The sequence below is a fragment of the Pygocentrus nattereri genome, chromosome 5 (genome assembly GCF_015220715.1).
Source record: "Pygocentrus nattereri isolate fPygNat1 chromosome 5, fPygNat1.pri, whole genome shotgun sequence".
Classification (NCBI taxonomy): Eukaryota; Metazoa; Chordata; class Actinopteri; order Characiformes; family Serrasalmidae; genus Pygocentrus; species Pygocentrus nattereri.
Window position 1 is genome coordinate 42269609 of NC_051215.1, and position 26068 is coordinate 42295676.

Sequence of the window (26068 nt, forward strand, 5' to 3'; positions counted from 1 at the left end):
GATAAAGTGAATGGAAGAGAGCAGAAAGAGGCAGAAATGTCTACACTGAAAACAATGTGGTGCTTTGAAAGTATGTCATTTGTTTATAAATTTCCGTTAAGCATGAATAAAATCTAATACATCAGCACAGTTTAGGTACTTTGGCAATAATTGTGTTGATGTAATGGAGTTTATTGATGTGTTAGTGATTTGTACATGTGAATCACATCAATTCAAAGCACTACTTTTTTCAGTGTATGATTGTAAAGGGTTTCTTTATTTTCTTTATCAGAAATTAACCCCAAATGTGAATACAATTGTATTATTATTATTATTATTATTATTATTATTATTATGGATGTTACTCGCCTATCATGTACCTGGAGCTTTGTGCTTTCTGTAAACGTACAGTATATTCAATAAACTGGTTGAGTGAAATGAATCCATGTTTTTTTTTTTTTTTTTAATAACATATGCACTACTGGGCTAAAGTCAGAAACAATAATCCCATAAACGTCATAGACATTTATTACATTTTCAGTCAAACCTTGGGCTTATGGGGAAAAAAATCATTGTTTAGTGGTCTACCAGGTCTTGCATGTTTGTTTGGAGTCCCATTTGTTTGAAGGTTTAGAAACTCCTATTTTTTCAGTTATTTTCCTCATTAGGCGGGAACGCATCTTATTTCTAATCTCTCAAAATCACCTTAAAAATGAATAACTTGTAATTGCCATTTTGAATTAAATTAACAAAGGGAGGCTTCAGAGTTCGCACAGTACTGTAAGAAACTAAGATGTACAATGGTGAGGAAAATAAGAAAAAGGGCTGCAGAAAAAAATTAGGGCTGATGATCTGTAAGGTTTTTTTCTGCTTTAATTAGTACACATGTCACTCAACTGAGCATCCTAAAAGCCACTTAATACAGTCATGAGGAACCACTTGATGTTTTCTGGGGATGCTAATAATTGTAACAGGTGTTATCCCACAGGTAAATTTTATTGATCAAAAGTTGCTATTTGACAGCTCAAGAGACTTAATAGTGATTCTCCTAAAGTCCCCGAAGAGTAATAGCATTAGACAAAAAGGAGACATGAGATTCTTCTGGTCCAGATAAAATATTACTGACAAAGCTGAGAAAGCTCTTAGTTTGAAGGAGAATTGGTTGCACTCTTGTTTTAATGTCAGTTGCAAATGAACATGAGTATTATTATCTGGGGAAATCTGAGCAGCAGCAGACTTAAGCAAAATTTTCTTTTGTCTTTCTATTTGATCTTATTGTTCTCTAGGAGACACTACATAGATACAAAGGAGATCTATTTTAATTTCTGTGTGATTGAATGAATGAAAGATGGATTTCCCCCCACTTAATTACTGAATCAAGTGGATGAAAACTCTTTAAAAAGACAGTTCTTTAGGAAAGACAGTGGTTCTATTTAGTGCCATGAACATTCAAAGAATCATTTGCATGCTTAAGATTGATGGAGAATATGTTGTACAGGATTCTATGTAGAACCTAGCACCAAAATGGAATCTTCTATAGTGATGATGTGAAGCTTGCAACAATAGAACTCTTTTTGGTGCCGCACAGAACCATTGTTACAAATGACCTCTTCAAGAACCTTCTTGAACTACAACAAACAAAAACTGTATCTCCCTATTTTTGCACACAGTGTTTAATGGTATAATATTAACTAGAAAGGGAAAGTTCATGAACAAACTTTATGTTGGCTTGAAAAAGCCAGTTAATTTTGTTAAAAAGTTCAAATGTTTGAAAACTGTTGATAGTTGTTAAAATGTTGTGAAAATGTTGTAAAGTAGAAGCTGCAGTTTCTGTGATGGATGGTAATTCGTTGCTAGGTGCTACTGTGAATGAAGTTCCAGCTTAAATTTTGTGCCATGTTAATTTCAGGGCTACCTTAAACCAAGTTCCACCTTAAATTCTGTGCCACTTTCAATTTAGTTCTACCTTACATAGGTTAAGTTTCATCTTAAATTCTGTGCTATGTTAATTGAAGTTCCACCTTAAATTCTGTGCCACCTTTAATTTAGCACTATGTTAACTGAAGTTCTACCTTAAATTTAGCTCCACCTTAAAAAGGTTCCACTTTAAATTCTGTGGCACCTTAATTTTATTGCTGTCATTTCAAGTTCCACCTTAAATTCTGTGCCACCTTAACTTTAGTGCTACCTTAAAGAGAGTTCCATCTTAAATTCTGTGCCACCTTAAATTTAGTGCTATGTTAATTGCAGTTCTGCCTTAAAATCTCTGCCACCTTAAATTCAGTGCTATGTTAATAGAAGTTCCACCTTAAATTCTAAGCCACCTTAAAAGAAGTTTCACCTTAAGTTCTGTGCCACCTTAAATTTAGTGCTATATTAATTGAAGTTCAACCTTAAATTTAGTGATATGTTGATAGCAGTTCCCCCTTAAAGTTAACACTATGTTAATTAAAGTTCCACCTTAAATTTACTGATGAGTTGATAGCAGTTCCACCTTAAATTTAATGCTATGTTAATTGACGTTCCACCTGAAAGTTAGTGCTATGTTAATAGTGGTTCCACCTTAAATTTAATGCTATGGTAATTGAAGTTCCACATTAAATTTAGTGATATGTTAATAGCGGTTCCACCTTAAATTTGATGATATGTTAACTGAAGTTCCACCTTAAATTCTGTGCCACCTTAAAAGAAGTTTCACCTTAAATTCTGTGCCACCTTAATTGTATTGCTGTTAATTAAAGTTCCACCTTAAATTTTATGCCATATTTAATTTAGTGCTATGTTAATTGAAGTTCTGCCTTAAATTTAGCTCCACCTTAAATATGTTCCACCTTAAATTCTGTGCCACATTAATTTTATTGCTATGTCATTTCAAGTTCTACCTTAAATTCTGTGCCACCTTAACTTTAGTGCTACCTTAAAGAGAGTTACATCTTAAATTCTGTGCCACCTTAAATTCAGTGCTATGTTAATAGAAGTTCCGCCTTAAATTCTGTGCCACCTTAAAAGAAGTGTCACCTTAAGTTCTGTGCCACCTTTAATTTAGTGCTATGTTAATTGAAGTTCTACCTTAAATTTAGTGATATGTTGATATTTTCCAGAAACCTTAGAAAGTCGCTTAGAAAAGCACAAGCAACCTCGGGTCGGGTATAGACACTACAATCCCGCAAAGTTTTGTGGCTCTAGCTCGAAAACTGTAGGAGGAATAGCATTTAGTTTTTAAGTATAGAATAATAATAATAAGATTACGAAGAACAGTAATTTGACTTTTTCAAGCCAACTTAATAATTGTGGAGGGCAGGTGTGGTTCTTTCATTCACTGCAGCACGTGACGCCTGCAGTGGCCAATGGCAGAGAGGGAGGTCCCGTTGTAGGTCAGAGTGAAGCTCAGGACCCTGCAGTCTGTCTCGAGCCCAAGGGCCTCCAGTAACATGGCCACTCCTCTCACTGACCAGGAGAAACGCAAGCAGATCAGCATCAGGGGCATCGTGGGGGTAGAGAACGTGGCCGAGCTGAAGAAAGGCTTCAACCGCCACCTGCACTTCACCCTCGTTAAAGACCGCAATGTGGCCACTCCGCGCGATTACTACTTCGCGCTCGCCCACACGGTGCGGGACCACCTGGTGGGGCGCTGGATCCGCACGCAGCAGTTCTACTACGAGACGGACCCCAAGGTGAGGTCGGCTTAGGGGGGGCTTCTATCGCCTGATTCAGCTCAGAGAGCCCTGGTCAGCGGCTCATGCAGGAAAGGGCAGAGCAGGTGACCATAGCAGCAAAGCTGAAAAGAAGTCTCCATATATCAGAAAACAAACTCATCACTCCCTATTGATTCATTTGAACTTTGAGATGGACATAACTAGACTGCAGCTCCAGTTGTATGCAGAAGTTTGAGCACCCCTGGTCAATTTACACATTTTGTTGATTGTTTGACTTGAAAAAGAATGAACACATCCTCTACTTGGGGCAAACTAGCATTTTTGTCTGCCCATTTTATATAAAATGTGGAAGGACTTTTGTGCAGGCCACATTTTTATATTTTTTGTGGTAGGTTAGGCAATTCAGCAAATAAAGTCATTGTGCATTAGAATGTGCTCTCTGTAGAGGGTGTGTATTAATTTTTACTTAGAAAAGAGAGTGCCCAGACTTTTCCATACCACTGTAGCTAACCCAATCTAAACCTTTTAATGGAAAAAAAAAAAAAAAAAAAAGTAGGGAAACGCTTATGCATAAAGTCTGCCCAAAGTGGGATGAAGCCTTGCTGATCCTTTACAATGGTCATTTCCTAATACAGCACCTGTGGGATATCATAACAGGGGCCAGAGTGACTCTGAGGAAGCAGACCACAAGCTCTTCTGTGTTTTCTGGACTCCAGCATGCATAGTTCAACTCATGAGATACTGGTAAAGCAGGTGTGACGGAGTGAACAGTAAACTTTAGCACTGGTGTACTTTGGCTTGACCCCGAACAGCACTCTGACAAACTGCCAAATGAAAGAGCATTAGATTATATTTTTATGTTTCCTGATTTTTCCATGTTTTCTGTGATATCCGGTGATTGTGATATCTATCAGCTGCTTCATCACAAGATTGTCTCTGTCATTTCATTTTACCAGTATTTTACCACTATCCACAATAGACCACAAGACACATGCAGGTTCACTGTTCATTTTGGAAATGTCTATACCTGTATATGTGGTTTCTGTGACTAAAATTGTAATGGGATTTGAGCATGCTTCTCAACAATGAACTCTTTCACATCAAAGCACTCTGAATGACATTGTTTACATCATAAAGACTGAATTATGCAGAAAAAAGACATAATTCCTCTTTAACATTTAAGGTTTTTGCCTTCTCCTGTAAAGTTAGCGTTTTGGAGATATGCAGATGTATTTTGGACAGTGATGATTTACTGTTGATGGAAAAGGCATTATGAAAACCTGTGTGTTTGCAGCGTGTGTATTACCTCTCTCTGGAGTTCTACATGGGGAGAGCACTCCAGAACACCATGGTCAATTTAGGATTGCAAAATGCCTGCGATGAGGCCATCTACCAGGTAAGTGAGTGTGTTTGTGTGAGTTTGTTTGAGAGACTGAAAATACTGATTACTGGGTTGCTCAATCTCTGTTTACTGTGATCCAGAAAGGGCTAAACTGCTTACTTGCTGTTCTCTGTCTCTGTTTAGCTGGGTTTGGATATGGAGGATTTGGAGGATATGGAGGAGGATGCTGGATTGGGGAATGGTGGACTGGGTCGGCTGGCAGGTCTCACATTCTTCAGTCTCTTTCACTCTCACTCGTGTTCTCTTTCCTCCCTCCCTCTCTTTCTCTGTTCTCATTTAGAAGCCTCTTTGTCCCCGCAGTGTAATGAACACAAGGCCTCAGCTGTGTCTGCCTCACTCCTGTTAAAGTGTAATTGGGAAGTTTATATGAAATGTGGGGGGGAAAGTCCTGTAAGTAGGCCAGAGTGAGAATTAAAACATACATTATACACATGCAAACTTTAAGAAGAAAATATTGTTTGTGTTTTTTTTTTCCTGCTATGAGCCTGAATGGCATACATTAGTTGTCATACCTTCACTGACCAATCTACAGTACTGTGCAAAAGTGAGAGCACCCTTCATTAATTTAATTTTCAAAGCAGCCATTAAGTACAAGGTAATCATTTTCACTTACATAAGGAAAAGACAAGTCAAAATACAGGAGTTTCCAAAAATGGGACTCCTAACAACCATGCAAGACCTGGTAGACCACCAAAACAGTATGGGTCTGAAAGGACGTGTAGCTGTCAATAAGACATTAGGAAAATTATGTCCAGTGTTAACCACAAAGGCCTGTTGGATGCAGATAAGACTGGACATACCTGTGTTAGGAAATATACAAAAAAGAATGTGCAAATCAAACAAAGAAGCTATGAATGCTCTCAGAAAAATGGACTGACCACCCCAGAGTACAGAACTAGCAATAACTGAATGTGTTTGGGATTTTTTGGCTTGTGAAACGCAGTTAAATATGATTTTACAGAAAATTACACTGTTATTTTTTTCTCTTGATGCTAAAAATCAACACAGTGCTGTAGTTATTCAGACCAGCTGACTTTTGCAGACTGTTAACAAAACCTGATCCATTCTAAATAACCAGAATATTATTTGCATTCCTGCAATATTCACGTTTCAGTGCTGATGGAGCTATTGCTGAACCAGGGCATCTACTGTTGTTCACCACTGTGTATGTGTGCTGTCCATAGCATGTTTCTTGGACTCCATGGCAACGCTGGGCCTTGCTGCATATGGTTATGGGATCCGATATGAATATGGAATCTTTAACCAGAGAATCAAAGATGGCTGGCAGGTAAACTCTGATTCAAAGCTGTTGTCCCAACTGACTGATCACATCACATCTTTGCTGTGTTTCAGTGTTTCAGATGTGTCTGAAGCTATTAGAGCCCCTATGGCCTGCAGCACTGTGCATTTCACACACACAAACACGCACGCTCATACACTGGAGCTGCTTCTATAGTCCTTGCACGCATACCAAAGTGTTTTATTAGTTCATAACTTACTGGAGAAATGCAAAAAAGACTTTGTTGCTTTGTTTAACTGTTTGCTGCATACTAGTGATGCTTATTCCGAATAATTTGTTTCACACGTTACCTGACGGCACACAGGCTAATGGGGAATTCTCGGATGAGATGCTAGGATAAATGCAAAAAAAAAACATTCAGTTTTACTCCTTTTCGTTACATATTTGTCACTACATCTACTGTTGTGAATTTGTTGTCACTTAACAAACAAGAGATGCATATTATTGAACATTGTCATGTACTTGCAAACATGCAAGACCATTTAACTTAAGCTATAGACTTACAAAAGTCATTTTAGAAGTATTTTTTTCTACCATTCTTACTACACAAGCCTGTTATTAAGATGTTGCAATTCAGCCTGGTCAAACTCCCCCCACACATGTATGCACCACAAACACGCCTACCTGGATCCCCCCCTCACCACTACAGGTCACTAGCCAAGAGGGAAGTGACTCTGGCAGAAGTGAGTCAGTTTTAGTGTGAGTTCATTTGTAATCAGGTGGCTTTCTGTCCTATAGCCTTACTTTAACCTTGAATACACAGTCCCTGCTAATGATGCTGTGTGTATGCATTTATATATATATATGCATGTATGAGTACTGGCGTGCATGTTCACATGCATGAGGATCAGCGTTGCTCAGGCACTTTGCTCTCTCATTTGCAGCGTGTGCCTGTCTGTAGGGCAAGAGTACATCCTCTGAGTGCACAGGGTTCACATGGCTGACAGCAGTGAACCAATTGGAATCTCAGTCTTGTATTTTGTGGGGTATGACTGGAAAAGCATACACCACATGATCACAGGTTGTATGTGTGTGTGACTAGAGTGTGTTTGCATTTAGGGGGCATATGTGCAAACACACAAACCCGAACTTTAACCAAACAGAGCTGATCAGTGGTCTCAGAGCTACTGTGACCACACAAGAACCACAGACAAGCAGTCTCAGAGCCAATAACAATATGGGGGGGGGCTTCAACAAAGACTTGCAATATAGGCTACATCTGGACCAATATCTAGTATAAAATGTATCAATTCAAATCTAGTTTTTTTTTTAATCTACAAAAGATTCAGGTAAAACCACAAAGGCCAGGATTATGTGAAAATATTTGACTTTGGAATTATTGGATTACCTCTAGCACAACATGAAATCTCACAGTTCAACACAATTCAGTTAGATTATTTTAGTATGACTTCAATCTCAATCATAAAATTCATAAAATTGATGCAGCTGAATCGCCACCTTCAGGTCAATACACCATAATGCATTTTCACATCTCTGCATTTTATTGCTTTAAATTAGCAGTAGTATGAGTTAGACTAAATGCAGTTGGCTGTATGGCTTGTGTTTTAGGTAGAGGAGGCTGATGATTGGCTGAGACATGGGAACCCATGGGAGAAAGCTCGCCCTGAATACATGCTGCCAGTGCATTTCTACGGACGAGTGGAGGAGACTGAGGAGGGTTCGAAATGGGTTGACACCCAGGTACCAGCACATTACAACTAATGCAGACACTGGCCCCAAAATTAAATGGTGTATCAGTGGGAGACCTTTATTTTTGACCATGTGTGCATGTAATTTTCCTTCAGGTGGTCCTAGCCATGCCCTTTGACACACCTATCCCTGGCTACATGAACAACACTGTGAACACTATGCGACTGTGGTCTGCACGGGCTCCAAATGACTTCAACCTTCGAGACTGTGAGGAATCAATCATATACATTGGAGCATCTGCTCTATCCAGTCACATGGTTTAGAATATTGTCTTTAACTTGAACATAGTTAGTATATTGTCTCATCAGAAGCAAAAAGCCAAGATCATGAAGTGATCAAGTTGATTGTGCAGCTTTTGACGTATAGTCCAAGAATTTTTTTTGTTTTTATTCTCTCCCCAGTCAATGTTGGTGATTATATCCAGGCAGTTCTGGACAGGAACTTGGCTGAGAACATTTCCCGAGTGCTCTACCCCAACGATAATGTGAGTTCTTTTCACTTGTTTTATCATTTAGCAGACCCACTTATCCAAATCGCAAGAGTGGGTGAATGTAATGGTAGATGTCCAAGGATTCTGGTATATTCATGGCATTCCTTCCAGGGAAAAAAAAAACAAGCATGTCACAAGTAGAGATTTGTACAGGCCTAATTATTAATACCCACACCCACCCGATAATCATGCCCAGCTACGCCTTGTACCCGCCTGGTTCAATCCCACGCCATGCCCACTTTCACCTGCCTGCTTCATCCATACACCATGCCCAACCGCACCCACTTACTTTGGGCTATGCATGTCGTCTTCGTCAACTCCCACCTGTGTTTGCTGTAATCTGTCCCACTGATTTAGGACATGTCCAAGCAAATCTTGTGACATCATAACTCCACACAACTGGCAGCAAAAATAAATGCTTCAGTGTTGCAAAATAATACTAAAATTTGTGTATTCTAGGCTAATGAAAGTCATGTAAACTTGCTCGTGGCACTATACAATGAGCATTGCATAACATGACATCACTGTCGACAGACAAGCCGGCAGCATGACTGCCAAAAAAAAAAATAAAAATCATAAACTAAAGCCACAGCAGAGAGACTGAGGCTGTGGCACAGGTAAAAAAGCAAAGAGTTGTTGTTGAAGAGGAGTTTGATTTTGAGCATAGTTATTTACTGGATGTTCTTTAGCTTCTTGTTTTGCTGCTTGTAACAACTAATGTGTTTCTCTCTGAAGCACACTTGTAGCTCATTTATCGCTTGTCTGTTTGCTTCTACAAGCAGCTGATAATTATACAAGCCTGCCCCACTCAGCCAGCCATAACACCCACCCACACAAGCCCACAACCTGTGGGCTGTTTACCTGCAATGACTGCGAGGCTTCAAAATGTTTCCTGCCCACAAATTATCTAGCAGGTCAAGCGGGACCCATGTGTGAATTAGAGACGCAGACCTCTAGTCACAGTTATTACATAATCACCTGATTGCAGTTATTTAAGATGACCGCAGTTACTTTCCACTATCTGTAACGTTCACAATCATATTTTTACATTATAATAGGCAGAATTTAACTGTATGTCTTCATCTGTTCAGTTGAGGCAAATATAAATGCATCTACTGACTGCAGTCATGAAATTCCGCTGGTTGTGATTTTTGTAGTCCTGCTTTGTGGGTTTTGTAGTTTTTTGAAGGTAAGGAGCTGCGACTGAAGCAGGAGTACTTTGTAGTAGCAGCAACACTGCAGGACGTGATTCGACGCTTCAAGACCTCAAAAAGGAATTGCTCTGGCCCGCTTTCTTTTGACAGCTTCCCTGATAAGGTGTGTTTAGTACCATTGAAAGCCTGCACCCTGAACACCACACTTTGCCTACTATAATCTGCACTCTTTATACATGTATACACACTGTATTCCACTTTTCACTTGAGCTCATGACCTCATGAATTCATGCTAACAAGGCAGTTTTTGGAAAACAATGGGAAGCTTTTAAGGAGTCTCTAAGGCATTTTTGCATTTAAGAAGTTAATTTCCTTTATTTGCCCCTTTGGTTTGATGTTGGCACTCTACCGACCCATTTTGTGCAAAGATTACAGTACCATCTGTGTCTGTCTCTCAGGTGGCCATCCAGCTGAATGACACACACCCTGCTATGGCCATCCCTGAGCTCATGAGGATCTTTGTGGACATTGAGAAACTGGACTGGGACACAGTAAGAGACAAGAATACACACATCAGATTTTAGTGAAGGAAAGGCCTGAGAGATTGATGACAAAACTGTACGTGTAACAGAATATGCATACAGTGTGCATTAACACAAACAGATCCTCTTGAGGGAGCCATCTCATGCTCGAGGAACACCTGTTTACAGCTTGTGTGTATTCTGTAGCATTCGTCTCCATGTCAACACTGCAGTTCAGAAAAGACTGAGCATTACTTTCGTACATTTTGTTCTGGATTAACATGGTTTTGTTAAACTGTGTGTGTGTGTGTGTGTGTGTGTGTGTGTGTGTGTGTGTGTGTGTGTGTGTGTCTGTGTTTAGGCCTGGGATATCACTAAGCGCACATTTGCATATACCAATCACACCGTTCTTCCTGAAGCTCTGGAGCGCTGGCCTGTCCGTCTGCTGGAGACATTGCTACCACGTCACCTACAGATCATTTACCAGATCAACCAGATACACTTGGATGTAAGTACACGCGCGCACACACACACACACCTTTCATTTAAAAACAGATCAACAAGGATTTACAAATCATGAAATCAGAGTGGTCCATTATTGTATACTTAACTCCCATTTCATGAATATTTGTTGTTTTTGGTTGTTATGGATTAATGATATCATGATATAGCACTGTTTAATGCAGAACTCTTCACCTTATAAGTAGTTCTTGCTTACCGAATTACCACTGCTACGATAATGCTGACTTTCTCTAGCACCTGTATGATTTTCAGTCTTTTGTTAGCCACTAGCTACATCCTTTAACCCATGCTGGAGTTGGATTTCTACATTAGTGAAACAGTTAAAGGGACCCAAATACATTTCTACATTAATGCAATACAGTATTTAATTCGTTAGATGTCGTGTGCTGTGGATTACATGATTTTGAGCAACAATACATTATTCAGCAGTAATATACAGCTATTTTAAAAAATATGATGAACCAGTTAATAACTTTTTTTTATTATGTAGGCTGTGCAAAATAATTTGACTAACTGCTTTTTCATTTTACTTTTTCCAAGTAGTTTACTACACCACTAAAAATAATGAGTCAAACCACTGGGACCACACTGTTATCATGCATGGGTTGTAACAAGTCCTAACCAAACAGAGGAAATCCTGCATCAGGAGACAGGATTTATACTATTTGGTCACTAGAGCAAGCAAAGTACACACAACCAGCTGAAGCTTCCACCTGATTGAGGCAATGCAGTATACTTTATCTGCTCTCATAATCCTAGAATAGTTAGTCATTGCTTGCAGAAAGTAGCCTGATTGATGAAATTCAAATTGGCACAGAATTAAACCCATGAGTGATAATAAATGAGTTAAGTTTATTTTTATTGCATTGACTGTGATTAAATATTGACCCAGTAGGTCTGGAAAAATGGCCTGTAAGATAAGTTGGATGATTAATTCATACCAAGAATATATCTTCAGAATAAGATCAAGTAGCAAAGATTTCTTTGGACCACATTAGAAGGTGGCCCTGCTATTCAGTAATCGCACATCTACAATCTATTGCAGCTCTAATTATGTAAACAAAAATTGTGTGTGTTTGTAGCACATAGTGTCGTTGTTCCCGGGGGATTTGGATCGTATGCGCAAGATGTCTCTGGTAGAGGAGTATGGAGAGAAGAAAGTGAACATGGCTCACCTCTGCATCGTAGGATCCCACGCTGTTAATGGAGTCGCGGAGATCCACTCCAACATCATCAAAACTGACGTGTAATTCTCTCAAACACACACACACACACACAGTTTGCCCTGTTGGTTCAGATAGACATGGGCCACATACATGCAGATTCCTGTGCTTTAGTATGATTAATATAGACTTGTGAATCTCATACTTTGACTGTACCCATTCACATACTCAGCATCATCAAGCACACAGCTGTACGCATCCACAGATTCCTGATTTGTTTTCTCTGCAGATTTCGAGACTTCAGTGAGTTGGAACCAGAAAAGTTCCAGAACAAAACAAATGGAATCACACCTCGGCGCTGGCTCCTGCTCTGCAACCCTGGCCTGGCTGACTTAATTGCAGAGGTAACAAACACATACATATGGACAGTGGAATGCTTGTTTGATAGGTGGTGCCTGGAATCACCACCTACTTTCATTATTTGGGTGTCAGTCATGACAGTCACTACTTCGACTTGCTTTGAATCGAAGAGGTCGTTGCTCAGGTCCAGAGTTGAGTAAATTAGGCAAGAAAATTTAAATCCTACCCAGGATTTTGTTCCAACTGTTCGAACAAAATGAGATAAATATAAAGGGAACTAGCAAAATGTTTTGTGTAATAAATCAAGACAAAATGAATTTTTCAACAAGTCATTTTGAATAGGAGTCTCTGGAGAAATATGCTTTCTGGGAAAAGGCAGAATTTATATTATTTGGTGTCAGGGCTGTCCAGGTACACCAACCAGAAAATCTTTCCCCAGAATGCACTTTATCTGCACACAAAATACACGAATGAATACAAATACAAAGAATGTATTTGCAGCATATATTTGGATTTTGTACTGTGATCGATGAGTGAGAGTTCTTTTGGAACATCTTTTCAGTAGTCACACACACATCAACTAAACACAAACATTTAATGTATATATATTTTTTGTTGCAGAAGTATATAATTGCTTAATGAGAGCAGAGCGTTTTTTGTTGTTGTTTATAAATATTGTCTAATGTTGCATGTTTGTGTGTGTCTAGGCAATCGGAGAGGAATATGTTAAAGACCTGATGCAGTTACAGAAGCTGAATGAGCTGGTGGATGATGATGCATTTATCAGAGACATTTCTAAAGTCAAACAGGTCAGAACAGACACACACATACACATATGCACTTGCACTCATACACAAATACACAAACTCTTACTCACCATTACCCCAGGCTGTACATTTGTGATGTAGAAAGGCAGGACTGATTCAATGTGTCCACTGAGCCACCTAGCCTGTGATTACACTTCATCCTCAATAGCAGAAAACATGAACACCTCATATTGGGGTGTGTGTGTGTGTGTGTGTGTGTGTGTGTGTGTGCGCATACACAAATTAGATTATTGCATAACTGACTGAATGTATCAGAGTGCAGTTATTGTTTGTGGATGTGAAAAGCAGTAGAGAGAATGTACAACGGAGTCTAGACAGTGTTATGCAGCCATAGTCATGAATGCAGCCATAAATACATTCCACAAATAATTTCATTGAACAAAATAATATGGCATGTCAATCATTTACACAATGCAGAGTCCGTTTATCCTTATCTCTCCTGTGTGTGTGTTCAGGACAATAAGCTGAAGTTTGCACAATATTTAGAGAGAGAGTACCAGGTGAAGATCAACCCTGCCTCTGTGTTTGATGTTCACGTGAAGAGAATCCATGAGTACAAACGACAGCTCCTCAACTGCCTTCATGTCATCACTATGTACAACCGTATGTACAGAAAACTCTCAAAAGACCCATCATATAGACTTCTGTAGCTCCTATAAAGGCACACACAACCTGATGCTGCTCGTGATGCTCTACTGAATTCTGTAATGGTGCTCTGTCTGATCTGCAGGTATCAGGGCCAAACCAACTGCACCGTTTGTACCACGTACGGTCATTATCGGTGGCAAGGTAAAACACTTCTTTATCTGTTGCTCCCTCACTTTCTCTCCTCTCATAAACTTATGCATACAGTCCTATGCAAAGGTTTGAGCACCCCTCATGAAGTTATAATTAAGTAATAGACAGTTCATGGTTTCACTTGGAAATCATTCATCAAAACTATTTGCCGTTTCTTGCTGTCCCAAGGTTCAGTCTTAGGGCCTCTGCTTTTCTCTTTGTACATGCTACATCAGCTAGAGTCATTAAGAAGCATGGTATAAATTTTCATAGCTGTGCTGACGACACCCAGCCATACATTTCTATTCCTTCAGAAGATCAAGACTCTGTAGACAGACTAACCAGCTGGATGTTTTCTCAGTGGATGTCGCAAAATTTTCTGCAATTTTCTCACACGTACTAACAAAAACAAAAAAGAGAGATCACGATACTCCTGTTTTGAAGGAACTGCACTGGCTGCCTGGATCAGATATAAGATAGATTTCAAGGTTTTGCTACTTGTCTTTAAAGCTCAGAATAACCTAGCACCTACTTACATCACAGAGTGTCTGTCTGTTTATGTACCGGCACGTAATCTAAGCTCTGCAGATAGTGGCCTTCTACAGATACCCTCTGTGAAATACAGAACACATGGAGAGACCTCTTTCAGTTATTATGCATCTAAACTCTGGAATTCAATTCCACCATTTATTAGACAGTCAATCTCAGTGCTCACTTTTAAGAATCACCTAAAAACGTATCTCTTTAAATTTAGCATGTAACTAAAACTGAATGTCTCGTGGTGTTTGTCTTTTATCTTATTTAATCTTCATTTTCTTCTGATTCTAATTCAATTCTAACGATCTCTTCTGTAACTGTTTTATCACCTGTCTGTAAAGCACGTTGAGCTGCCACCGGCATGAAAAGTGCATATAAATAAAATTATTATTAAGTGAAAAATACACTCTGTACAGAAGACACACTTCTGCACATTTTAAAGCACAATTCTTGTTTGCTTGCTGTATTTAACATAATTGGGGGGAAAAAACTAATTAAAGCATGGCCTGAGAGGAGATTTCATTTTTATTTGATTTATTAGTTTCTATATGTTAAACACAGCAAATAAATCAAAATTGTGCACTAAAATTTTCAGAAGTTCCTGTGAATGAAACTTATTTCGTTCAAACTTTTGTGTGTGTGTGTGTGTGTGTGTGTGTGTGTGTGTGTAGGCTGCTCCTGGCTATCACATGGCTAAAATGATTATCAAACTGATCACCTCTGTTGCTGATGTCATCAATAATGACCCCATTGTTGGCAACAAGCTGAAAGTCATTTACCTGGAGAACTACAGAGTCACTCTGGCAGAGAAAGGTACAACTATTAACGCTTTATCTTTTAAATATAGCACTGCTGGTGCATTCCGTCTGTTACAACTTATGAATTGGGAGACATGTTATCAAGTATTGTGCTGTTACAATTCTGCTTATTACCCACTCCTAACACACACAATATAAACTGCGTACATCCAAAACAACCTCCCTTTGACCCAATTGAGCATAATATACATGTATAAGTAATTGCATTGTCTGTCTTGGATTACAACTTTCTTTTTACTGTTGTTAGCTGTGCATCCTTTAGCATGCTAACAACCCGGCAAGCAAAGTGAAGTTGTATCAATATGAATTATGTATAAAAGATGGAGCAGTTTGTAACTTAGTCTTGCAAATTGAATGTTGTGGTTTTAAAATGTTTAGCATTTTAAAGTAGCCTGTTGGTATAGCTTGTTAACAGCTTTGTCTGCCATTCTCTTGGGGTTTGAAGTGGGAAATGCATCAGGCCGCCATGATTTCGCCAAAATAATTCAAAATAGTCAAATCATGGTAAATTATTTTTTCATGATGGACTGAATCACTGAGTTCAAACATTTGCACTCCTAATGTGCACACTAATGCTGTGTCTGTGTGTGTGTGTCGGTGTGTGTGCATGCACAGTGATTCCTGCAACAGACCTGTCAGAGCAGATCTCCACAGCAGGCACGGAGGCGTCCGGTACTGGTAACATGAAGTTCATGCTGAATGGAGCTCTAACCATCGGCACCCTGGACGGTGCAAATGTGGAGATGGCAGAGGAGGCCGGCCAGGAAAACCTCTTCATCTTCGGCATGACTGTGGAGGAAGTGGCAGCCATGGACCAAGAGGGGTATAGATAGAGACAGACAGACAACCAGACAAAATGTAATGACATCAACTAATCCTGTGTGCATGTTTTCTTTGTGTAGCTATGATGCAATGCAGTACTACAAGAGCATCCCTGAGCTGAAGCAGGTCATTGATCAAATTAAATCTGGCTTCTTCTCACCAAAACAACCAGAACTTTTCCATGACATCACCAACATGCTGTTCAACCATGACCGGTCAGTTATATACACACCTCCCACCCCAATCTCTCTTATATTTTGTTACATCATTAATGATATATTTTCACCATCATGGTCACTTATAAGAAAAAAAGCAGAAGGTACTTCTCCCATTAAAAACTACGTTCTGTTTTCTTTTTCCTTTTTTTTTTTTTTCTTTTTTGTCATTGGTTACAAACTTAGATCCACACATCAATAATGTGTCGGAATTTACTTCAAATAATTTAGCTGTACTTTCATTTGCTCATGTTGCACCAACTGACTGATTTCTTAACAGGTTGAGTGTCTTAATAAAGAAAGAGGAACAAACATATGACATTCTTTCCAACTTGTTACAAATGTGTGAGCATAGAGGGACCCCTAGTGACTGAGGCCATGCCTACTCAAAAATGAGTTTTAATTCTCTTTCAGCTTCAAGGTTTTTGCTGACTATGAGTCCTATGTCAAATGTCAGGAGAAAGTCAGCGCTCTGTATGAGGTAACAGCGTCCACTTTATTCATTTCAACCTGACTCTCACTCTTATGCATTGTTGATGACTATGATATCACTGTTTTTTAAATAAACAGCTATTTACATCTTGGCGTTTCAGGATCCGAAGAAGTGGACTCAAATGGTGATTAAGAACATCGCTGCTGCTGGAAAATTCTCCAGCGATCGCACAATTGCAGAATATGCCACTCAAATCTGGGGGGTGGAGCCAACTGACCTGAAGATCCCGCCTCCCAGCGAGCCGCGGGAGGCCATAGAGGAAACTGCACGAGCGCTCCGCAAGATCTGAATGTGCGTGTGTTGTTACCACAATATTACTGTAATTTTTACATGGTGCTTATGGTGCATTCACACACTGTTACTAAATACCAGCTCACAGATATTCAGCTTTGCATTTTTACATTATGTGAAAACTCTGTCTTAGTTACAGGCATGTTTAACCTTTATCAAGGGAAATAGAATTTTAAGCCATTTAAACAGTCATAATTGATATTTGTCCATGTAAATTAGTGCTGTTCTGGGGCACAATGACACTGCCTGTAATAGACATTCATTCTTACTTCTCTGGTCCTCTGTGGCATTCTGGAGTAAACACAACATATTAGAATATGTTTCTGATTGTGTGATGTTTTCTTGTAGGATATGCCTTATTATAATATATAATAATATATGTTTTCCTCAAGCATTAAACTGCATATACATCTGTATTATTAAACAGATGGTGAAAAAATTACAGCAAATGAACTACTTTTTCTCCCATTCTTTCACTCTCTGCCACAGGCAGACACAGTAAATGGTCTTTCTCAGATCATTTGGAGTAATGTCCCTTAACAGACAGTTTATTTGGCAGTTTGTTTAATACTAATGCAAAGACTGGATATAATTTTACTGACTTTCACTGTATAAACCTCAAAGATTTCCCCCTTTTTAAACGTATTGGTACTACTTGTTATTGAAAAGATAATTAGTGGTATCTCCCATCCCTATTAAGTATTTCTCTCACTCCTCAGCTTGATATGTACCTGTAAGAGAATGCTGTTAAATCCCTGACTCATATACTACATTCAGATACTAAAGGGTGAGCTTACAATGTAAACATACTAAAGATGCAGCAACTACTGTAACACTGTTTAGTTGTAAGACACACTGGAACACTTGGTTGGTTTACACAGTGGACTGATCTGTGGCTCACAGTTTAAAGAGTGAAATTGCACTGTAATAAAGCCATGTAACGTACGATATCTCTTTACTGGAACATGTTATAGCTCTTTTAGTTCATTAACTACTAAAACAAAAAAGGATTACTGTTGAATTGGTATTACTGAAGTCACGTTTCTGTAGAAAAGATTTATTTGAGACAAGTCCCTTCAAAACAGCTTTAATATTATAGTTTTCCTCACTTTTGTAAACATAGTTTGCAAATATAAGTGGGTTTCTATACTCAAAGGGACTGTTTGAGAAATGAAACCCCTAATAATATTTTCCTTCACAGAGTTGAACTTTGTGAGTGAGCATTTGAGCCTGCAGTCATCACCACCACCTTTCCCTGTTTTGTCTGTGCACACATTGCACTTATTTTAATCACACTGCAGCATTCATTTATTCAAAAAAAAATTCTAATGATAAAAATGAAATCAATTCAAACATTTAATTTCCATCTTTCATTTAAATTTTAAATTTCATTAGCAAAAATATTTTATCCACCCAAACCATCTTACTAATATAACTGCATGATTTAAGTGAATAATTTAATACCAACCACCAGGGCATCTGAATGTTCTGTGATAAAAGCAAGCAATTAGTGTCCTCAGTGCTACAGCACTGCTGAAGTAGTTGGTAGTTTACAAAGGTGCAGTGGAAGGATTCACACATGCTTGATAGAGATCATTTCTCTGCTTCGTCATACTGAGGAGTGGAGGGTAAGCAGAGTGATCTGAAGTATACCTGTGGAATTGTTTTTTTTTTTTAATGTGAAGACAAAAAATGGGGAAAATATACATTCTACATTTCAACACTGCTATAAAATTAGAGGTTTAACTGCACAGAAGAAAATTCAAGTCTGCAGTTCCAGTACACCTTCTGCTGAGGGCTAGTGAACATTAACTTTTTAAGTTTCAGGAGCTGTCGGTGTCACCCTGAGTGAAATTGACAGGCTGTGCTAACACTGATGGAGAGCAAACCAACAAGCCAGTCAGAGAAGATACAAACCGCGCCTGCCACCTTGAAGAGACGTTAAAATCAACGTATGCTGCCTTGACGTCTTTACTTAATTTATTCCCTTTCCCAGCAGCAGATGGCGCCAGAGAATGGAGGGCCGAACTTGTGCACTTCAGGCTGTTAAATCCGCTGAACGGTACTCGTCATGTGTATTTCAGGCTGTTCTCTCTGGTTCTTTTGCTGAAATCCGTACTAGACTTGAGGTTTTTGTGATGAACCTTTTTTCACTTAATTGCTCATGTGGGTGTTTATGGTCAGAAATATCGATTCCGTGCTGTTACATTTGCCTCTATGGAAACTAAAAAACAACAGAGCCTCTGTACGGCACGTGTTTCACAGTCAAATCAATTGCAATACATCCTCCTTGATCTGCTTCTTCATGATTGGTTTGTCAATTTGAGTTTAACCAATCAGGTCGCAGATGCTCGGCCAAAAATACCCTGTGTGTATGTGCTAAAATAAAACGCCTATTCGCTAATATTTCTCTGCCTTTATTTGCAGCAGCTCAAGCTGCAGGGATGATATGCGTCTGTAGTCAGGTGTTTTTAGACTGGCCCATCGTGTGGACAGTACAGCGCTGATGTGCTGCTGGTCAGATATTCAGTTCCCTCGTTTAGTGCGGACCATCGTAAACATGCGTTCCTACCAGCAGCTGAACCAGGGGACTCTCAGTATACAGGTTACAGACCCTTGCTCACTTGTGGCATCAGAGACCCGGATGATCTTATTTTACAAGCTCCTACCTGCGCATCTCCATGGCACACACTCCTCCCCTGGGGTCCACCTGCTGATGCACAGATACTGACAGGCAGAGAGTCTACAGCTGATCCTAGAGCCGTTCTTTAGAAAAGAGTCCGTAAAGCCTGCTCTGCTTATTAGGTCCTGCTTAGAAAGCTATGCAGAGCCAAAGGAGTCTGAAGAGAGTCTCAAACAGATACAGACCCTGCTGAAAAAGACCTATTAGCAACAGAATAGAGACCTTCAGATCTCATCACCAAACCATCAAATGCATTTAGAATCATCCATTAGTCTGTTAAACCATTAGGATCCTTTACACTTTGATATCAGCCCATTAACAAAGACAAAATGCATTATTAAACCATCAGGAACCAACAGAAACATTTACTGGTTTCTATGTTTTTTCATCAGAGGAGGTATATTATGAAGAAAGTGTGAAACATACTCACTGGCCACTTTATTAGGTACAACTTGCTAGTAGAAGGTTGGATCCCGTTTTGCCTTCAGAACTGCCTTGAGAGCACAGACTCATTTCACTGGCAATGAGTCCTTAGCTGCCTCATTAGCCCTTTAAATTCAACAGACACTTTGTTAATCTAGTCATATTCATTTTTATTATAAAAACTCAAAGTGCTATACACAGGAAGACAAGCAAACAGTGGATACACAAAATATCATGATGTAAATGCAGAAAACAGTTCTTAACAAACTAAAAAGATTCACTAGGCATAGTAGTCAAACATAATAGGCATACTAATCAAACATAAATACTAATACTCATACTCATAGAAGGACCTTCCTTATTTTGGCTGGTGATTCTAAATAGAATTGCACGCAGTATAAAGGCCAACAGGCTTTTTTTATTATAATTATATAGTAATATAAATTCATATTAGTTTATAATATATTAATATATGATAATATAATTATAAATTTAAAAACAGCAGAAATGGAGATACCGGATTTTCTTCTGACAACAGGAACACACATACACACATACGCAGTAAATACATATACATATGCATATATCAGAGAGATACTTTCCTAACAGTCATAAGTTCCACATAAGCTCAGACCATGTTGGCTGCTGAAAAAAAGGATAATAATAACAATAATAATAATAATAATAATAATAATAATAATAAACATCATCATCATCATAACAGCAACAACAACATCTTAGAAATAAATTTGTGTATAGGCATAACCTGCCGATAGGTTGTGTTAGGTAACAAATTTTCAAGTATAAAAAGCATAGACCTGTAAATCAAGATGCCCTCAAGATTCTGAAAAAATATACCTACAGGAGGGATAATGAAAATAAAATAAATTGAAATATGAATGCACAAATATAAAAAAAACATCAAGACTAATTGGCATTTTTTCATGAACAATGTTCCATGTACATCTTCCATATATAAGTATTTATTTCCTAATGAATAACTGCTAGTACTTATTATGACTCCTAGTACAGATGCGCGTTCACCCTCCTGCTTTACCACAGCTGCGCTCTAGAGGGCGCGCGCCCGCCTGGGTCCCCTCCCCTTCCTCTCTCAGGAGCTTTTCAAAATTCCCAAAAAGAGGCAGTGTGGAGAAATCACTCAGCACAGGGCGAGCTGAGGCTGCAGCGCTCGCCTACTGGATCATTCTCACCTGGATGACGAAGTGTATCGACCCGCTGAAAGCTGCTGTCCCTCTGAATCTCTGACTCCCCGGTTCCGTTATCTTAATCCAAACGGCTCGGAGCAGCAACTTTCAGGATTGAGCGGTTCTGCCGAGACTTAGCAGCCGAGAGGAGGAGAGAAGAGCGGCGGGTAAAGCTCACGCGGAGAGCGGGTATGTTTGAACCTGTGTCTGCCTGTCAGCCTTTGCTGCTTATTTTATCAACTTTCAGCTCACATTAATCTCATTACCGGCTTAATCTCGCCAGCCTGCCGAGCTGTAGGGAGTCTGCGTGTGTATAAAGAGCACTGTGTGTGTTTCTGTGTGTAGCCGCTTGATTTGAGTCGCCCTGCGAACACAGATAAATAACGCTGTGTGCTGCGGACTTCACAGCCCGGTCGGTCGGTCGGTCAGTCAGGGGCTTGTTCCGCTGTCTGAGAGTCACTCAGAGAGCCGAAGTTAGGCCCAAACACAGGCGGTATTTTGAGCTGGAACCACTTCACACAAACAGGCCTGATGCGGTTCCTTCTGCAGAGAACAGAAAGAGGAACTTTACACGAACTTATCAGCAATGTTTATCTTGAGTAATAGTGGCACTTTTAAAATGTGTACTACAATATAATATTTACAGGTGTTTTTTTATGTATTACAATTTAAAATGGATTCAAAATGTATTTAAATTGTTTTTAAAACGTTTGTACTTATTATTATTTAAGATATCAGAATAACGTTACTATGGCCTGACTTGAACGTTCAGTATTAAACTACACTGTAATGCAATAGAAATCTGCATTGTTTTAGATAATACAACTTACAAAAACTGTCCCCTATTCATGGAATGACCTTCCTTTTGCTCCTTGTTTGTTTTTGCCAGTTGAAATAGGCTTTTAAAAAACTAATTGATATGCGTAAGAGGCCAATATCAGCTGGAAATATGAGATATTGTAAGGGGAAAAAAATGAATCTGCTTCAATCCAAGCAGATCTGTCCTGAAACCGCACGCACTTGCATCTTTGTTGGAGCACTTGAGTAGTTTGAGCATGATCGATTACTTTTAGATGCTCATAAAGTGATGTGTTCATTTTGAAATTGCTCATTTTACAGATCAGTGTTTGTTAAAGAAAAAATATCGGACTGGTTTTGATATCAAAGGAAGGTTTCAATATCGTACTCATACTGGAGTTGGAGACGTGGTATCTCTAATAGTAGTGATGTTGTGAGAGTTGAAGTTTTAATGAAGTGCTGTATTGTTTTATGCTGTGTCTTCTCTTCACAGTATGTTGCCAAGTTGGTGTTTAATGGTCTGTTGTGCTCTGACTCAGCATAGAATAGTATTCAGCTTTTATTAACGATTCACTATATCGAAACCCACCTCCAGGACTCTGTAACCAATGCTGCAGCTAAAACTCAGTGGCTGTAGTTTTATTGCTTTTATTTATCCAAACACATGCACATCTCCACCGGTGTGTTTCTATAACTACAGGGCAGCGTGTTTACCTATAATTTGCAATGTATTGAGTGTGAAAGTGCATTTTGTATGTGGGAGGGTGAGGGTGGTAAGTGAGTGTGTGTACTGTCAGTGCTTGGCTTGATTCCTTTCAGACAGCTCTCAATCAAAGTATCCAAAAGCCATGTCGGCACTGTTGTAATACCACCTTGTGTCTCCGAAGAGGTCCTTTTACATTGGAAGAAAAAACTTTTAATGGAAGTTAATGTAGAACGGATTCATTTGAAGGCGTTTTAGAACATTTTTATTCATATTTTAAACTTTATAACAAATTAAGAGAGTATGTTGAAAAATACTGAAATATTCAGTGTTTCCAACACACAGCCTCTCCAAAGTATTTTGACAGCCTTCAAGTATATTCTGTTCCATATTTCTTATTTTTATTATGTACAGAGAAAGGCACACTTTGCATAACATGAGACACAAGACCTGCTTGTGTTTCTGCATTTCTTTGGTTAAGACCTGTAGAAAAAAAAAGATATTTCTTTAGCTTTGTATTAGTTTAGTAAACACACAAGGTCATAGCTAGTTGTGTATGCTGTGGTTGGTGACAGATTGCCTGATAGGGTTGTAGGTTGTGTTTGTCTGGTGGTGCACATCAGCTCAGTGTTTTTGTGGTGGGGGTTATACTAAAGAGGCTAATTATTATTCCTCATGTTTAAAAGCAGCAGTGGTGGGTGTGTTAGCGGGGCAGAGTCACGACAAAGGGCATCTGCTTCCCCAACACGCACACTTCCATGGGGGGGGGGGATTTTGAGGCCCAGCTGCTCGTCTGTGACCTCATCATTAGTTGGCCCTTGAAGCAGGCTGAGAGTGGCCAGGTGTCTGTCTATTCAGCACATGCACACATACGCTGGCATAGAAACACTCGATGCACCCTCAAAATACTACAATACACAGACAGCACCTGTAGGTCTCTCTGCTTTCTGTGCTATAAACATAACTTTAATGTGTTTCTTGTATTATCCTTTATTATGTAAGAGCTTTGAGAGCTTCATGTAACATACTTAAGACATTTTCATGTGCTTGAAATTCTAGTTAGCTCAGAGAGCTAAAAGCAGTACTCTAATAGCTATCACTGCTAAAGCTGTTCTGGTCAGTGCTTGGCTCCAGCTCCCTCACCTCACCTAACTGTTCCTGCTTGTTATATATCTCTCTCTGTCTGTCTAAGGTCATCCAGCAGCTTTAATCGTTTTGGGATGTGCTACCATAATACTGTCTTAACTCCTTAAGGCCTCTTACATTCAGACATGGCATTCGTTTTCAGAGTTCTGCATCATCTTCAAGGGAAATGGTGTTGCTTATCGCATTCCTGTTGTTTGTAATGTGAGTAAACTAACCAATCTTAGATATTCCCAATGAGTGTTCTGTATCAAACATTTATTTTGTGTGATATATGGGGATATCATACTTAAGAAGCTGCGCATTACAGTGATTTTACCATGGCAATAGGTACTGAAATCCACAGCCTTGAATAGCTTATTGCTTTTATTAAACAGCTGTGATGAAATCCAATGACCTAATACTCCAGTGTTCAGTAACTTAATTTCTTATTTACAATTATATTATAGATAATTTATTATTTGTTATTTGGATGTGGTTCAGCCAATCAGATTTTAGAACCAAAGGTTACTGCTGCCTAAATATTTTCATATGACTGTGATGTGATTTTTGTTTTTTGTTTGTCAAAGTGCCTCTTCACATGGCAGTGTGAGTACACTGTTGCTGTCACCATAAAACTATGTAACCCCGTTTTTTTCTAAATCGTCTGAGCTCAATAGCTGCTCTTTTCATTGTGCGATAAATGGACTGTTAGAAATTCTCAAAGTGTGGTGTCCATGTGTTGCTGCAAGTCTGGTAAGATTTCCTGGGTGTTTTTCGGCCCACGTCATACATTTTTATATATTAACTTAACATGCACAGGCTTAAAAAGAAGTCCAGCTCGATTTTTGTCTCTGTTTTAAAATCAATATTATACTGATGAATACTAATTCATGTCTATGGAAGACACACACCAGTTATGCATTTTAACCTGAGGGGTCTTTAGATCCTCAAGTCTTAAATAGTGCAACATTTTCCCTCCTGCTGCTTTTGCATTCTCATTTTGCAGATTCAAGGTTGTTTTGACAGCCATGATGTACTGGAGCTACATCTTCCATTACTGTTCTGCTCTCTCTGCATTTAGATCCAGTTAAGTCACCTTCAATTATGTAGCACTTAGAAATACAACAAGTATCCGCCAAAGTGCTACAATAAAATTAAGTAATTCTGGCAAAATGAGAAACAAGTAATAGACGAGAATCACACATGGTGAGGCCGCACGAAAGAAGTGATGGGAGACTGATGACTGAACAACATGAATCTGCTTTTTTTTTTTTTTTTTTTGGTGATTAGGCTAATTGTGGAAGTTTAGTGTATCAGTATCAAATACACTGAATGTTGTCAGTCTCACTATAAAGTTTTAATTGCCTCTGTCTCTGTTTATTAACTTCTGTCACTTTAGGTTATAATTAATGACCCAACAAGGTCAGACCAATCATTGGCCAAGTGCCATCCCCCAATTTCACTCCCACTGTGAGACACACACACACACACACACACACACACACACACACACACACACACACACACACACACACACACACACACACACAATCTCTGTGTGTGGGAGCCAGGAGGAGGTTATGAAAGCTAGTGTGGCACACTTCGTTCATGGTGCCAAACTTCATTCTTTACAATCACTACTAATAGGCTTATACAGCCACCCTGTTAGAGAGCCAGATGGGTTGAGTGAGAGTAGATGAGAAGCTTCTGTGGAAGGGACAGTAGCTCACTCGCACAGCTCACTTGTCTGAAGTTCTGCTTGCTGATTCTGCACTTTATCTCCAGAGCAAATGAAGTCACACCTAGGACCAGATACCAGCAACACCAGCCTGTTTGTGAGTGATGAATAGAGAGCAGTTTCTTTGCCTTTTGACTTGTTTTTAGTGTGTGTGTGTGTGTGTGTGTGTGTGTGTGTGTGTGTGTGTGTGTGTGTGTGTGTGTGTGTGTGTGTACATATGCCTATGGCTGCTCTCGCTGTGTGTGGAGCAGGAACATTGATTTGGGTGGTTGCTCCAGTAGCCCATATCAGCCTACTTGCCTGATCAATATGTCTGCCCTGCTGTCAGCTTTGTCATAATTTTATGTTTACTGGTC

General features: G+C 39.2%; 2 protein-coding genes across 4 annotated transcripts in view; both read left to right on the forward strand.

The window, feature by feature from the left end:
- The first annotated feature begins 3410 nt into the window (after positions 1-3410).
- pygl (phosphorylase, glycogen, liver) lies at positions 3411-17160 on the forward strand. Its single transcript, XM_017696612.2, has 20 exons — positions 3411-3653; positions 4930-5031; positions 5161-5239; positions 6222-6325; positions 7907-8038; positions 8143-8254; positions 8449-8531; positions 9717-9854; positions 10150-10242; positions 10574-10720; positions 11817-11980; positions 12187-12301; positions 12965-13066; positions 13540-13687; positions 13815-13873; positions 15070-15211; positions 15832-16039; positions 16119-16253; positions 16668-16734; positions 16847-17160. Exons 1-20 carry the CDS (start codon positions 3411-3413, stop codon positions 17033-17035), a joined length of 2562 nt encoding a protein of 853 aa, XP_017552101.1. The 3' UTR covers positions 17036-17160.
- A 4116-nt stretch (positions 17161-21276) lies between these two features.
- Positions 21277-26068, forward strand: part of nin (ninein (GSK3B interacting protein)) — a 37083-nt gene continuing 32291 nt past the window's right edge. For 2 of the 3 annotated variants that reach the window (XM_017696613.2, XM_017696615.2), the window contains exon 1: positions 25765-25809. In XM_017696613.2, the coding sequence (XP_017552102.1) occupies positions 25765-25809 (45 nt within the window). Of the gene's footprint in view, positions 21538-25764; positions 25810-26068 lie in introns of those variants that run through there. The other variant, XM_017696614.2, reaches the window with a different exon arrangement.

Bases quoted from the DNA above. Each gene is read 5' to 3' on its own strand.
- pygl (XM_017696612.2), top strand. From the start codon at position 3,411: ATGGCCACTCCTCTCACTGACCAGGAGAAACGCAAGCAGATCAGCATC. The intron at 12,302-12,964 runs GTAACAAACACA...GTGTGTGTCTAG, and splicing joins TGGCTGACTTAATTGCAGAG to GCAATCGGAGAGGAATATGT. The intron at 16,254-16,667 runs GTCAGTTATATA...ATTCTCTTTCAG, and splicing joins ATGCTGTTCAACCATGACCG to CTTCAAGGTTTTTGCTGACT.